The sequence below is a fragment of the Saimiri boliviensis genome, chromosome 10, assembly GCF_048565385.1.
Source record: "Saimiri boliviensis isolate mSaiBol1 chromosome 10, mSaiBol1.pri, whole genome shotgun sequence".
In the NCBI taxonomy this organism is placed as follows: Eukaryota; Metazoa; Chordata; class Mammalia; order Primates; family Cebidae; genus Saimiri; species Saimiri boliviensis.
The window spans coordinates 26,072,945-26,086,316 of NC_133458.1; the positions used below are offsets into that span (position 1 = coordinate 26,072,945).

The 13,372-nt window shown below is 37.7% G+C and overlaps 1 protein-coding gene and 1 non-coding gene across 8 annotated transcripts in view; both read right to left on the minus strand.

Moving 5' to 3' along the window:
* MKLN1 (muskelin 1) overlaps positions 1 to 13,372 on the minus strand; it is a 380,873-nt gene that overhangs the window by 109,989 nt on the left and 257,512 nt on the right. For all 7 annotated transcript variants that reach the window (XM_074379052.1, XM_074379047.1, XM_074379051.1 and 4 more), the window contains 2 exons: positions 13,162 to 13,304; positions 11,415 to 11,503 (listed from right to left, as the gene is read on the minus strand). In XM_074379052.1, coding sequence (XP_074235153.1) covers positions 11,415 to 11,503; positions 13,162 to 13,304 — 232 coding nt within the window. The remainder of the gene's footprint in view (positions 1 to 11,414; positions 11,504 to 13,161; positions 13,305 to 13,372) is intronic.
* On the minus strand, positions 10,635 to 10,774 carry LOC120365558 (U4 spliceosomal RNA). The gene has a single exon (XR_005580463.1). It is a non-coding gene; the product is annotated as a U4 spliceosomal RNA (small nuclear RNA).

The window sequence follows — 13,372 nt, forward strand, 5'->3', positions numbered from 1 at the left end:
AACATACTATGTTTGTATATAGGAAAACTCAATGTTGTAAACATGTAGTTTTCTTCAATTAATTATAAATTTTACATCATGTCAATCAAAATCCCAATGGCATATATTCTTTCTGGAGGTCCCATGTAGTCAAAACTGTATTTTTAAAATAACAACGCTAGTTATTTTTCAACATAACTATTTTTCATAACATAATAAATGTTTTCTAGCCTTTTAATAATATCAATATTGCAGTAACAGTAAAAAAGCAATGGTCGGTAAAACTTTTAGCACCTTGGTACCTAACTAATGGCACCAAAAAGTACTAGTAGCGCTCAGTAAGTACAAATTGCACTGTACTCCCCACCACCAAACACTGGCGTAATTTAAAAAGAGAAAGAGAGAGAGAGAGAGAGAGAGAGAGAGAGAGAGAGAGAGAGAGAGAGAGAACTGATTTTTACTAAAGGCAGAGAAAAACTTAATTTTATTAAACTCCCATCATTAAGTACACATCTGTCCAATATCCTTTGTGACAAAATGAGAATTCCATATGAAGCATTTTTTGTGATGTACCAATACATAATGGTTATCTCAAGGAGGGGAATTTGTACAATTATTTAAGTGTGAGTTTAAAAAACAACTTATTTTTCATGAGATGCCATTTTATTCTTAAAAGAAAAGCTAACAAGATATGATTATTTAGATTTGCATATTTGCCAAACATTTACATGTCATTTCAAGGAAAATAATTAATGATATTTGCTGTCAAGGATAAAAATCAAGCTTTCAAGAGAAAAAAATAGAATTTTGGAAGATAAGTACCCACCACTATGAGCTTAACTGATTCTCAACACTTAGATTTTTTAAATGAAATTGGATGCAGTATCAATAAAAGTGATTTTAAAAATACTATATAATGAAGTGTTTCAACATCTGGGAGACCTGTATAATTCGGTGGACGAGTTTTTCTAAATGATCAATGAATGTTACAAAATCACACGTGGGTAAAAAGTCCAAGATAGACCAATGAATTTTAATGTAACAACAGATTCACTGATACAGTTTCACAATCAATAATGCAACTATCTTTAGGAAGCTAACATTTGTACAGTTTTGATGAAGCATCAAAACAGAATATCCACAATAGCTGATACCAGGCTTAATGATTTCCAATATCCGACTGAATAAAGAAGATATATTGGGTCCGATACTTTTTTGTCATCTAAATCAGGGGTCCCAAATCCCTACACCCAAACCTGTAACAGTCCATGGCCTGTTAGGAACCAGGCTGCATGGCAGGAGGCAAGCAGCGGGTGAGGGAGCATTATCGCCTGAGCTCTGCCTCCTGTCAGATCAGCGTTGGCATTAGATTCTCAAAGGAGCAGAAATGCTACTGTGAACTGCGCATCCAAGGGATCTAGGCTGCACACTCCTTATGAGAATCTAATCCTTGATATATGAGATGGAAAAGTGTCATCCCAAAACCATCTCTCTCCCACACCCTGCCCCCACTTCAGGGTCCATAGAAAAACTGTCTTCCACAAAACTGGTCACTGGTGCCAAAAAGGTTGGGGACTACTGATCTAAAGGAAGCTGTGTGAATAAAAACACAGGCAGTAGCAACCAGCTACGAGGATGTACAAAGGACTTCTGGGATATTTAATATGACTTTCAGTTTATGTATGTAAACAACACACATTTCAGAAAGTTTTTTTAATAACAAGTATTAAATGATCATTATTGTTTTAGTGTGTATTTATGTAGCAGCATCATTTAAAAGTTTATCTACTAAATCATAAAGTAATAATCATCAAGTAGTGTAAGAGTCAAAGTAAAATATGATTCTAAACTCAAAAAGCACCAAGAATATAGTCTATATGTGTAACCAGACATAAAATATTAGAGATTTCCAGGTCCAAGTCTCACTAAGAATTTATTTATTGGTCTTGGTACAGTGGCTGTGTCTGTAATCCCAACACTTTGGGAATCTGAAGCAAGACAATCATTTGAGCTCAGGAATTCAAGACCAGCCTGGCAACATAGTGAGACCCTATCTCTACAAAAAAATTAAAAATTAGCTGGGCATGATAGTATGTGCCTATATTTCTCTCTAATTGGGAGGCTAGACAGAAGGATCACTTGAGCCCAGGAGTTCAATGTTACAGTGAGCTATGATCGCACTGCTAAATTCTAGCCTGAGAGATAGAGTAAGATCCTGTCTCTTAAAAAACAAAACAAAAATTTTTTAAACATTTGCAGCGAAATTTATTCTGCTACCCAATGGTCCAATAAAAATATTTCTAGAATAAAATTAGTTACAATTTTTAATACCTTTAAAGAATACCTTTAGAGGAAGGAGGTAAATTATGAAGTCATCTCACCAAAGGGCATCATATATTAGAGATTAACAAACAATTAATTTTCAACAGACTAAAATGGTATGTAAAAAATGAGCAGAATGATGTACACTCACTTCAAATTCCAGTGATTTCTGATAGCATTAACAACACTAATAATGCGTATTAGACATACTATATATAAGAAATCTAAAAGTGAATTAAAGCCCCAGGCACATGTTCTCTGTTCCCTGATAAAAGATGGCTCCCTCCTCAAAAAAAAGAATTAGAAACTCCTAATACATATCCCAAGGCTAGCAGTTTGTATTCTAGGATTCTGCCACCAGTTTTCTCCATAAGACAATCAGACATGAAAATAATCAACATCCCTGTGTGTCACCTTTTCTAAAATGGCCAGCCTGGGCAAGACAGCAATACTCAGTTTCTACAAAAAATTGTTTTTAAAATTAGCCAGATGTGGTGATGTATACTGTACGCCTAGCTACTATGGAGGCTGAGGCACGAAGATAATCTTTACCCAGGAACTGGAGGTTGCAGTGAGCTATGACTGTGCCACCTGAGCAACTGAGCAAGACCCTGACTCTTAAAAAAAAAAGAAAAAAGGTTCAGAGATCCTAAAAATTCAAGATTATTCTGAAAGACTGTATCTACTATTCTACTACAGATTTAATGACATTAAGTATACTTAGCACAGTAACTGGCACATACTAAGTGTTCTATAAATGTTAACTGTTATTATCTCTTATTACTATATTAATTTTTCTCTTAATAGTATACTTTAAAATGTCGCTTTCCCACATGCTCTCCTAAAGGGCTCCCTGGACTTAATACCCAGACTGCATGCTCAGAATGCACACTGCATCCTGCCAGAGCTAAAGCTGCTCTCTGAAGTCCTCACAATCATCCAGGCTGCAGCTGACTCCTTTACAAAAATCCACATCTCTTCATTTACCAAAAACAAAGACCTCCCCTGAAACTTTCCAAGATCCTGTTATCTCCTTTTGCCCTCACTTACCCCTACTGATTTCCTCATACAGCCTTATAATGGCTATGAATCAGGACGTAAACCCTTTGAGCCATCTGTAACCAATACCCTCATCCCATTCTACTTTATGTTTACTTTCCTCTGATCTAATCTCCTGCTGAGGTTTCCCTTCCCGTATCTTTAACTTGCCCTCTGGAATCCAGTCTCCCAATTATAACTCACCTCTGTTATGAAATTTTCCTTTTACCTCTACGTGTTACCTAAAACCAAGCTTCTTTCTAAAGCCAACTCTCCTTCTACACTAAGTCCCATCAAAGTCCCTAAAATATTACATGTAAGAAGGAATGTAAACACAAGCTTTATAGATATAAGTATAAAGATGTAAAAATCAGATATCCAAAATGAAATAATTTCTTCCATAAATGTACTCCTAAATTAAAACCACAGGTCCACAAACTAGAACAGAACTTAGGAAAATATCTAATATAGCATTAACATCCTCATTTTATACAAAAGGTAACTTAAGAAAGGAAAGTAAAATTTACCGGAAGGAAGGCATTCCAATGATACCAGTTCAGCTTTGCTGGTACTCTGAATTATCCACAACAGATCTTAAAACTTAACCCCTGCCACATAGTAGAAATGTGGGCTGTTTTCCTTGTTAACAATTTATGACCAAACTTACTTCAATTTGCATTAAGCAAAACTTAATAAGCTATATTAATTATAAATGAAAATTATTATAGTTACATGTCAATAAACAATTTGGGGATTATCTGCCATTGTGTTAGCCTTGCTTCTGTTCCCATTACTATGAATTGAAGGCTGACTAAATTTAGAAATTGTGCCATTTAAGCATTAACTTGATTTTTAAATAAAGCAAGATCTATCAAACATGTCACTAGAGAACATAGATGTACTCAAAGACTTTTTTTTCTTTTAAGACAAATTCTAACAATTTACCCCAACCAAATAAACATCTCTGCTAAATTACCACCAAAAGGGAATGCTGGGAAGATGGCCGCCTAAGAACAGCTCAGGACTTCAGCTCCCAGTGAAAGTGCAGAGGGTGAGTGGACGCCGCATTTCCAGACGAACTCTTATTGCCCACAGACCAGGAGATACCCAGGCAGAGGGGTCGCCAGCGTCGCAGTCCCAGCCGGTGCGGCTGTTTTGGCCCCCGCGGGGCTGATTCCGCCCGCGCGGCTGCTGTGACCACTCCCTGTTGCTGCGGTTCTCCATACGAAAGCCAATGGTCTGGGAGCCCTCTTAGCTGGCAAGCAGAGCCCTGAGACGGCAGAGTTCCCCACTCATCTGAAATAGCGAGTCAGGCCAGGAGATTCCTATGCAAAAAATCCGCCAGGAGCCGGCGCCGCAGTTCGAGCCGACTCCATGAGTTGCAGCACGGGAGATCCCGGCGCCTTTTCAACAAGCGACCAGAACGCGGGGTCGTTCAACTTAAAAGAAAAGACTCTGAGTCAGGGAGCCAGGTGATCAGGCTCGGTTGGTACCACCCCTCCACCCCCAACAACAACGAAAACAAAAACAGTAATTGGAAACCCTCTGGGTTGAGCCCTTCAAACCAAGCACAGCTGAACCTGGACGGTCCGGCTCCCTGGGGGAGGGGTTTCCGCCATTACTGAGACTGTCCACCGCTACGGAGGCAGGCTGCCGTTGCCGAGGCAACCTGCCACAACAGAGAGAGTCCGCCATAACAGAGGCGGGGCCACCATTGCCGAGACAGTTCTAACTACGCCCTTATAAAAAGGACTACAGGGAAGAGCTCAGGGCAGCTGGGCGGAGCCCACAGCAGCTCAGCAAAGCCCCTGCAGGCAGGCAGTGGCTAGGCGTGCTGCTAGCTGGGCGGGTCCGACCTGAAAGAAAAATCAAAAAAGGCAGTGGTGCAAGGGACACTCATAAAGCTCCAACTCCCTGGGACAGAGACAGACAACAGGTGGATAAACCCACAAAAATGGGAAGAACCCAGCGCAAAAAGGATGAAAACTCCCGAAACCAGAACACCTCTCCTCCTAAAAGGGATCACAACTCCTCACCAGCAAGGGAACCAGACCGGATGGAGAAGGAGGGTGATGAAATGACAGAATCAGACTTCAGAAGGTGGGTAGTAAGAAACTACAATGAGCTAAAAGAACATGTTCTAACCCATCGCAAAGAAAATAGGAACCTTGAAAAAAGATTGGACGAACTGCTGACGAGAATGGACAGCATAGAGAGGAGTATAAATGAATTGATGGAGCTGAAAAACGCAACACGAGAACTTCGTGAAGCATGCACAAGCTTCAACAGCCAAATTGACCAAGCAGAAGAAAGGATATCAGAGGTCGAAGATCAACTCAATGAAATAAAAAGAGAAGGCAAGAACAGAGAAAAAAGCGCAAAAAGGAATGAACAAAATCTTCAAGAAATGTGGGACTATGTGAAAAGACCTAATCTACGTCTGATAGGTGTACCTGAATGTGATGGAGAGAATGAATCCAAGCTGGAAAATACTCTTCAGGATATTATCCAGGAAAACTTCCCTAACCTAGCAAGGCAGACCAATATTCAAATCCAGGAAATACAGAGAACACCACAAAGATATTCCTCAAGAAGAGCAACCCCAAGGCACATAATCGTCAGATTCACCAGGGTTGAAATGAAAGAGAAAATGCTAAGGGCAGCCAGAGAGAAAGGTCGGGTTACCCACAAAGGGAAGCCCATTAGACTCACAGCAGATCTCTCAGCAGAAACCCTACAAGCCAGAAGAGATTGGGGGCCAATATTCAACATCCTCAAAGAAAAGAACTTTCAACCCAGAATCTCCTATCCAGCCAAACTAAGCTTCATAAGTGAAGGAAAAATAAAATCCTTTGTGAACAAGCAAGCACTCAGAGATTTCATCACCACCAAACCTGCTCTACAAGAACTCCTGAAAGAGGCTCTACACATGTAAAGGAACAACCAGTACCAGCCACTCCAAAAACACACCAAATGGTAAAAAAGCATCAACACAATCAAGAATCTGCATCAACTAACCAACAAAACAGCCAGGTAGCATCAAAATGACAGCATCAAATTCACACATAACAATACTATCCCTAAATGTAAATGGACTAATTGCCCCAATCAAAAGACACAGACTGGCAAATTGGATAAAAAGCCAAAACCCATCAGTGTGCTGTATCCAGGAAACCCATCTTACATGCAAGGATACACAAAGGCTCAAAATAAAGGGGTGGAGGAAGATCTACCAAGCAAATGGAGAGCAAAAAAAGGCAGGAGTTGCAATTCTCATCTCTGATAAAATAGACTTTAAAGCAACAAAGATCAAAAGAGACAAAGAAGGACATTACATAATGGTAAAAGGATCACTGCAACAAGAAGAGCTAACGATCCTAAATATATACGCACCCAATACAGGAGCACCCAGATACATAAGGCAAGTTCTTAATGACTTACAAAGAGACTTAGACTCCCACACAATAATAGTGGGAGACTTTAACACCCCATTGTCAATATTAGACAGATCAACCAGAAAGAAAATCAACAAGGATATCCAGGACCTGAATACAGACCTGGAACAAGCAAACCTAATAGACATTTACAGAACTCTCCACCCCAAATCCACAGAATATACATTCTTCTCAGCACCACATCACACCTACTCTAAAATTGACCACATAATTGGCAATAAATCACTCCTCAGCAAATGCAAAAGAACAGAAATCATAACAAACAGTCTCTCAGACCACAGTGCAATCAAGTTAGAACTCAGGATGCAGAAACTAACTCAGAACCGCACAGCTTCATGGAAACTGAACAACTTGCTCTTGAATGTTGACTGGATAAACAATGAAATGAAGGCAGAAATAAAGATGTTCTTCGAAACCAATGAGAATGAAGACACAACATACCAGAATCTCTGGGACACATTTAAAGCAGTCTCTAGAGGAAAATATATAGCAATGAGTGCCCACATGAGAAGAAAGGAGAGATCTAAAATTGACACCCTATCATCAAAATTGAAAGAGCTAGAGGAGCAAGATCAAAAAAACTCAAAACCTAGCAGAAGACAGGAAATAACTAAGATCAGAGCAGAACTGAAGGAAATAGAGACACAAAAAACTCTTCAAAAAATCAATAAATCCAGGAGCTGGTTTTTTGAAAAGATCAACAAAATAGACAGACCACTAACCAGATTAATAAAAATTCCCATCAAGCTACCAATGACCTTCTTCACAGAACTGGAAAAAAACACCTTAAACTTCATATGGAACCAAAAGAGAGCCCGCATAGCCAAGTGAATTCTAAGCAAAAAGAACAAAGCAGGAGGCATCACACTACCGGACTTCAAACTATACTACAAGGCTACAGTAATCAAAACAGCATGGTACTGGTACCAAAACAGAGATATAGACCAATGGAACAGAACAGAGGCCTCAGAGGAAATACAACATACCCACAACCATCTGATCTTCGACAAACCTGACAAAAACAAGCAATGGGGAAAGGATTCCCTGTTTAATAAATGGTGTTGGGAAAACTGGCTAGCCATGTGCAGAAAGCAGAAACAGGACCCCTTCCTGACACCTTACACCAAAATTAACTCCAGATGGATTAAAGACTTAAACATCAGACCTAATACCATAAAAACCTTAGAAGAAAATCTAGGCAAAACCATTCAGGACATAGGTGTAGGCAAGGACTTCATGACCAAAACGCCAAAAGCAATGGCAACAAAAGCCAATATAGACAAATGGGACCTAATCAAACTCCACAGCTTCTGCACGGCAAAAGAAACAGTCAGTAGAGTGAATCGGCAACCAACAGAATGGGAAAAAATTTTTGCAGTCTACCCATCTGACAAGGGGCTGATATCCAGAATTTACAAAGAACTAAAGCAGATCTACAAGAAAAAAACAAACAAGCCCATTCAAAAATGGGCAAAGGATATGAACAGATACTTTCCAAAAGAAGACATACAGGAGGCCAACAAACATATGAAAAAATGCTCATCATCACTGGTCATCAGAGAAATGCAAATCAAAACCACATTGAGATACCATCTCACACCAGTTAGAATGGCGATCATTAAAAAATCGGGAAACAACAGATGCTGGAGAGGCTGTGGAGAAATAGGAACACTTTTACACTGTTGGTGGGAATGTAAATTAATTCAACCATTGTGGAAGACAGTGTGGCGATTCCTCAAGGACCTAAAAATAGAAATCCCATTTGACCCAGCAATCCCATTACTGGGTATATATCCAAAGGATTATAAATCATTCTACTACAAGGACACGTGCACACGAATGTTCATTGCAGCACTGTTTACAATAGCAAAGACCTGGAACCAACCCAAATGCCCAACGATGATAGACTGGATAGGGAAAATGTGGTACATATACACCATGGAATATTATGCAGCCATCAAAAACGATGAGTTCACGTCCTTTGTAGGGACATGGATGAACCTGGAAACCGTTATTCTCAGCAAACTGACACAAGAGCAGAAAATCAAACACCGTATATTCTCGCCCATAGGTGGGTGTTGAACAATGAGAACACATGGACACAGGGAGGGGAGCACTACACACTGGGGTCCGTTGGGGGGAAATGGGGGAGGGGCGGGGGGGTGGGGGGGTGGGAAGAGATAGCATGGGGAGAAATGACAGATACAGGTGAGGGGACGGAAGGCAGCAAACCCCACTGCCATGTGTGTACCTATGCAACAATCTTGCATGTTCATCACATGTACCCCAAAACCTAAAATGCAATAAAAAATAAAAAAAATAAAAAAAATAAAAAAAAATTACCACCAAAAGAGACCGATACATCATTCAAGTCCTTTACTGGAATAACTTTTGAAGAAAATATGACAAACTAAAAATACTGATCTAACATATGTCCTTTTAGTTCCATTATTTTCCTTGAATAACTTTCAAAAAAAAAGTTCTTAAGACAATGCTGGGAAGGTTTGGAAAGCAAACACACTGCTGAGTGATATTTACATCTTTTAAGAGAAAAGTAAGACATACTTAGTTATCTAAATATTAATATCCTAGTTAGAAAATGAGCTAACAAGTGTCTACTATTATTTAGAAAGCTCCAGCTGAAATTTTCCCTAAATACCATAAAACTAAATCTAGGTCAAGTAAAAGACATTATATCCTATAATGAAAAGGCTGATAGGAGAAATTGGTGGCTGTTGGTAAAAGGGCAAAAAGTTTCAGTGAAACAGGAAGAATAAGTTCTGGAGATCTACTGTACAGCACGGTGACTACAGTAATAATAACTAAAAATTGCTCAGAGAGTGGATCTTAAATGTTCTCACCACAAAAATATAGCAAGTATGTGAGGTGAGAGGTATGTTAATTAGCTTTATTTAATAATTTCACAATGTACTCATATGTAAAAACATGTTGTAAACCATAAATATATATAATTATTATATGTCAAATATACCTTAATAAAGCTGGGGGAAATTTTTAAGTGCACATATCCACATACTCGGCAAAAAAAAAAAGAAAAGAAAAGAAAAAAGGTTTTTAGGAACTGCTAAGTCTACGTATTGATCAAAACAGTACTCAGTACAAAAGAAGAAATAACTGAAAGTTAAATTTATTTTTAAAATTTGCTTGCTCATAAATTCTTATTAAGAAAACAGAATATAGGTTTTTATTTACAACCATTTATTATAACAACAGAAATTACAATTACTACAAAACAAAGTGACATACTGGAATCCAGTTGTTCCAAAAACAGTTTCTGTATATACGCAGTCCTTCTTAAGACCTCAAATATTCTTTTGTCCAACAGAACTATATGAGTCCCACTGTTTAGTGGCAAGTCTTGATAGATTGGCAATGACTATGTTTGTTCAAAAAGAGTAATTATTCTCCCAAATCAAAATGTGAAATCTTGCTTTTATTATTATTCTTTAAGGTAACTAACTCACTTTAATTCCTACTTTAACATATTTTGAAAAGTATGCACCATAGTTATACATTAGCAAATTTAAGTCTTCAACTTTCCTACCTTCTAAATAATAAATCCTTCTGTTCTGTTTTGTTTTGTTTTGTTTTGTTTTGTTTTGTTTTGTTTTGTTTTGTTTTATAGAGATGGGGTATCACCATGTTGGCCAGGCTGGTCTCAAACTCCTGACCTCAGGTGATCTACCCATCTCAGCCTCCCAAAGTGCTGGGATTACAGGCGTGAGCCACAGCGCCTGGCCAATGAATCCTAAAGGAAATGAAATCACGTGAAAAATATGACTTTTGAGAATGCATTATCCTTTTTTTTTTTTTAAATCAGTCTTCATAGACTGTCAAAAATTGCCAATGCCGACTATATTGCAAGTTGTCACAGCGGGGTATTGGGAAAAGTTTTCAATTAGCAATAATCGCGCCTTGCATAAACCTCATTCGCTATGATACTGCCACTGTGCAAAGCTGCATTATACTTTCTTAAGCTAAAATACTTGCTAAATAAATACATGCCTTAAGGTATTATTTTTGAAACAGTGATTTGCAACCTACTGATGGGTCATGAAATCAATTTAATGGGTTTGACCAGCAAAAGAAAAAAGAAAGAAAGAAAGAAAGAAATACAAAAGAACATAACAGATTATAACCATAATACACTACCTTAAGGATTTCATCAGTATTTGGTTTTAGAATATTATTGTTTAAGTATAAGTGATGAACTTTCCATAAAATTAAGGCAATCAAATCACTAGATCCCATAAAATCTAAGAAAACTTTCAAATGGGAAAACATTTGGAAAAGATCTCCACTTGAAATAACTGCCACTTCATAATGGATTTATATAAAGCAGAAGTCAGCGCACTTCTGTAAAGGGCCAAAGAGTAAATTTAGGGGGCTCTATGGGCTATGTGGTCTCTTGTAACTCAAGTCTACTCCTGCAGCACAAAAACAGACACAGACATTATGTAAACAAACCAGTGCAGGAATGTTCCCATAAAATTTTATTTAAAAAAACAAGAGGGCTGCAGGATTTGGTCTACGGGCTATATAATTTGCTGAATGATGATATCAATAATTTGTTTCTATTCCAGAATGCTAAAACCTTACCTATTTTAATGAATCGACAAGGAAACATCTGTTCATCAATTTTATGCTTCAAGGTGAATGTTTCTTTGTTATAATCATTCTTTAAGCCACTGTGGGGAAAAAATAACGCTATTAAATCTGACTTCATAATTTAGAAAATGCACTAGAACACAAATTAATGTCTTACTTGGCTTTTAAGTTTAATCCAATGCTCAAAATATATGACCAAGACAATATAAATGAGTAGTTGAACGCAAGCATATAGGTCAAAACTGGTACATTCAAATCAACAGTTTTATTAATGGATTCTCTCAATTATATACAGATTAATAAAAAATGTTTAGTATTATTAAGAATGTAGCTATAGTGTACGGAAATGTGTGACAGGGCCTAGTGTTCTCAATGGGTAACTGAATATAGCATAAAATTTTCAAATGGTAAGAAGGAAATTCAAAAACAATTCACACTCAAATCTGACAACTTAAACAAAATCAAGTATTAGAATTTGCCAAAGCATTTAGTTATTTAATTCCAATTGAGATGTCAATGTTTCCTTTATAGTTGAAAAAATTTTCAAAGCCAAGCTTACTCTGTTGGTTTAATAACATCTGCTTTATCCTGAATAAAAATAAACTCATATCACCTCTCTATTTAAACAACTAGGACTGACTCAAGGATCTATGGGAAAGTCACTTACCATCAGGTTGCTTTACATTTCCTGAAATACTTTAATGACTTATATCAAATACAGTATAGAATATTTGCTTATATGAAATATTATGTTAATGGGCCATACTATGTTACAAATATAAATATACATACGTGTGTGTGTGCGTGTGTGTGTGTGTGTGTGTGTGTGTGTGTATTTTTTTAAACAAAGTCTCCTTGTGTCACCCAGGCTGGAGTGCAGCAGCACGATCTCGGCTCACCACAACTTCCGCCTCCAGGTTCAAGTGATTCTCCTGCCTCAGCCTCCCAAGCAGCTGGGACCACAGGCACTCCCCACCATGTCCAGCTAATTTTTGTATTCTTAGTAGACACAGGGTTTCACTACGTTGGTCAGGCTGGTCTTGAACTCCTGACCTTGTGATCCACCTGCCTTGGCCTCCCAAAGTGCTGGGATTACAGGCATGAGCCACTGCGCCTGGCCATCACAAATATATTCTGAATCTCCATGGTTTCATTTGTCCATTCCATTAGCTATCTGATTTTTCATTTGCTGGATGGCAAATTAACACCTTCATTGCCGGTGGTCTAACACTATTAAAACTCAAATTTACTGAGCTCCTTCCAAGTGACAGGCACTGTGCTTGGTGTAGTCATGCATCTTCCAATTTATGAAAGATTTCTCTTTTTAGTTTCCAACTTATAGTAAACCACTACAATACTGCTTCTGGAACAGGAGAATTAATCTTAGTGTTTTGAATAAAGCCTGTATTTTTTTATAGCAAAGATTTTAACAAAAAATTTTATTAAAGCTGAAAATATTTCTGAAGTCATTAACAGCTCAAAAAGGAGGAAACAAAAAAAAAAGTTTAATTCTTCTTCGGTAAAAATATTAACTAGGGTCTGGTCTGGTGGTTTAAAAAAAAAAGAGAAAGCTAACTCAAGCCACAGTATTAAACTAAGACATTAGGAATAGAATAGAAGGAATACTTGTTTCTCCTCTGAAAGAAAAAACCAAACCATGCAGATCAGCTACAAAGAAACTAAACTAAGACTACGTTTTGTTTAGAAGACAACTTTCTTACCCATAACCATAACTCACCTGGACAACAGCTCTGTCATATTTTCTTCATTCATTCCACCAAAGACTTTAAATTTTTTCAAATTGCAAACATGAGTTTTCTCATATTTTCCAAATGTGATATTCTGAACTATAGCAGGCCTTTCCAGCTTTAGAATCAAGTACTAAAAAAAAAGAAACAACCAAATTATATCCTCTTCTGTTTAAAACAAATTTAAACAATTTAAAAACT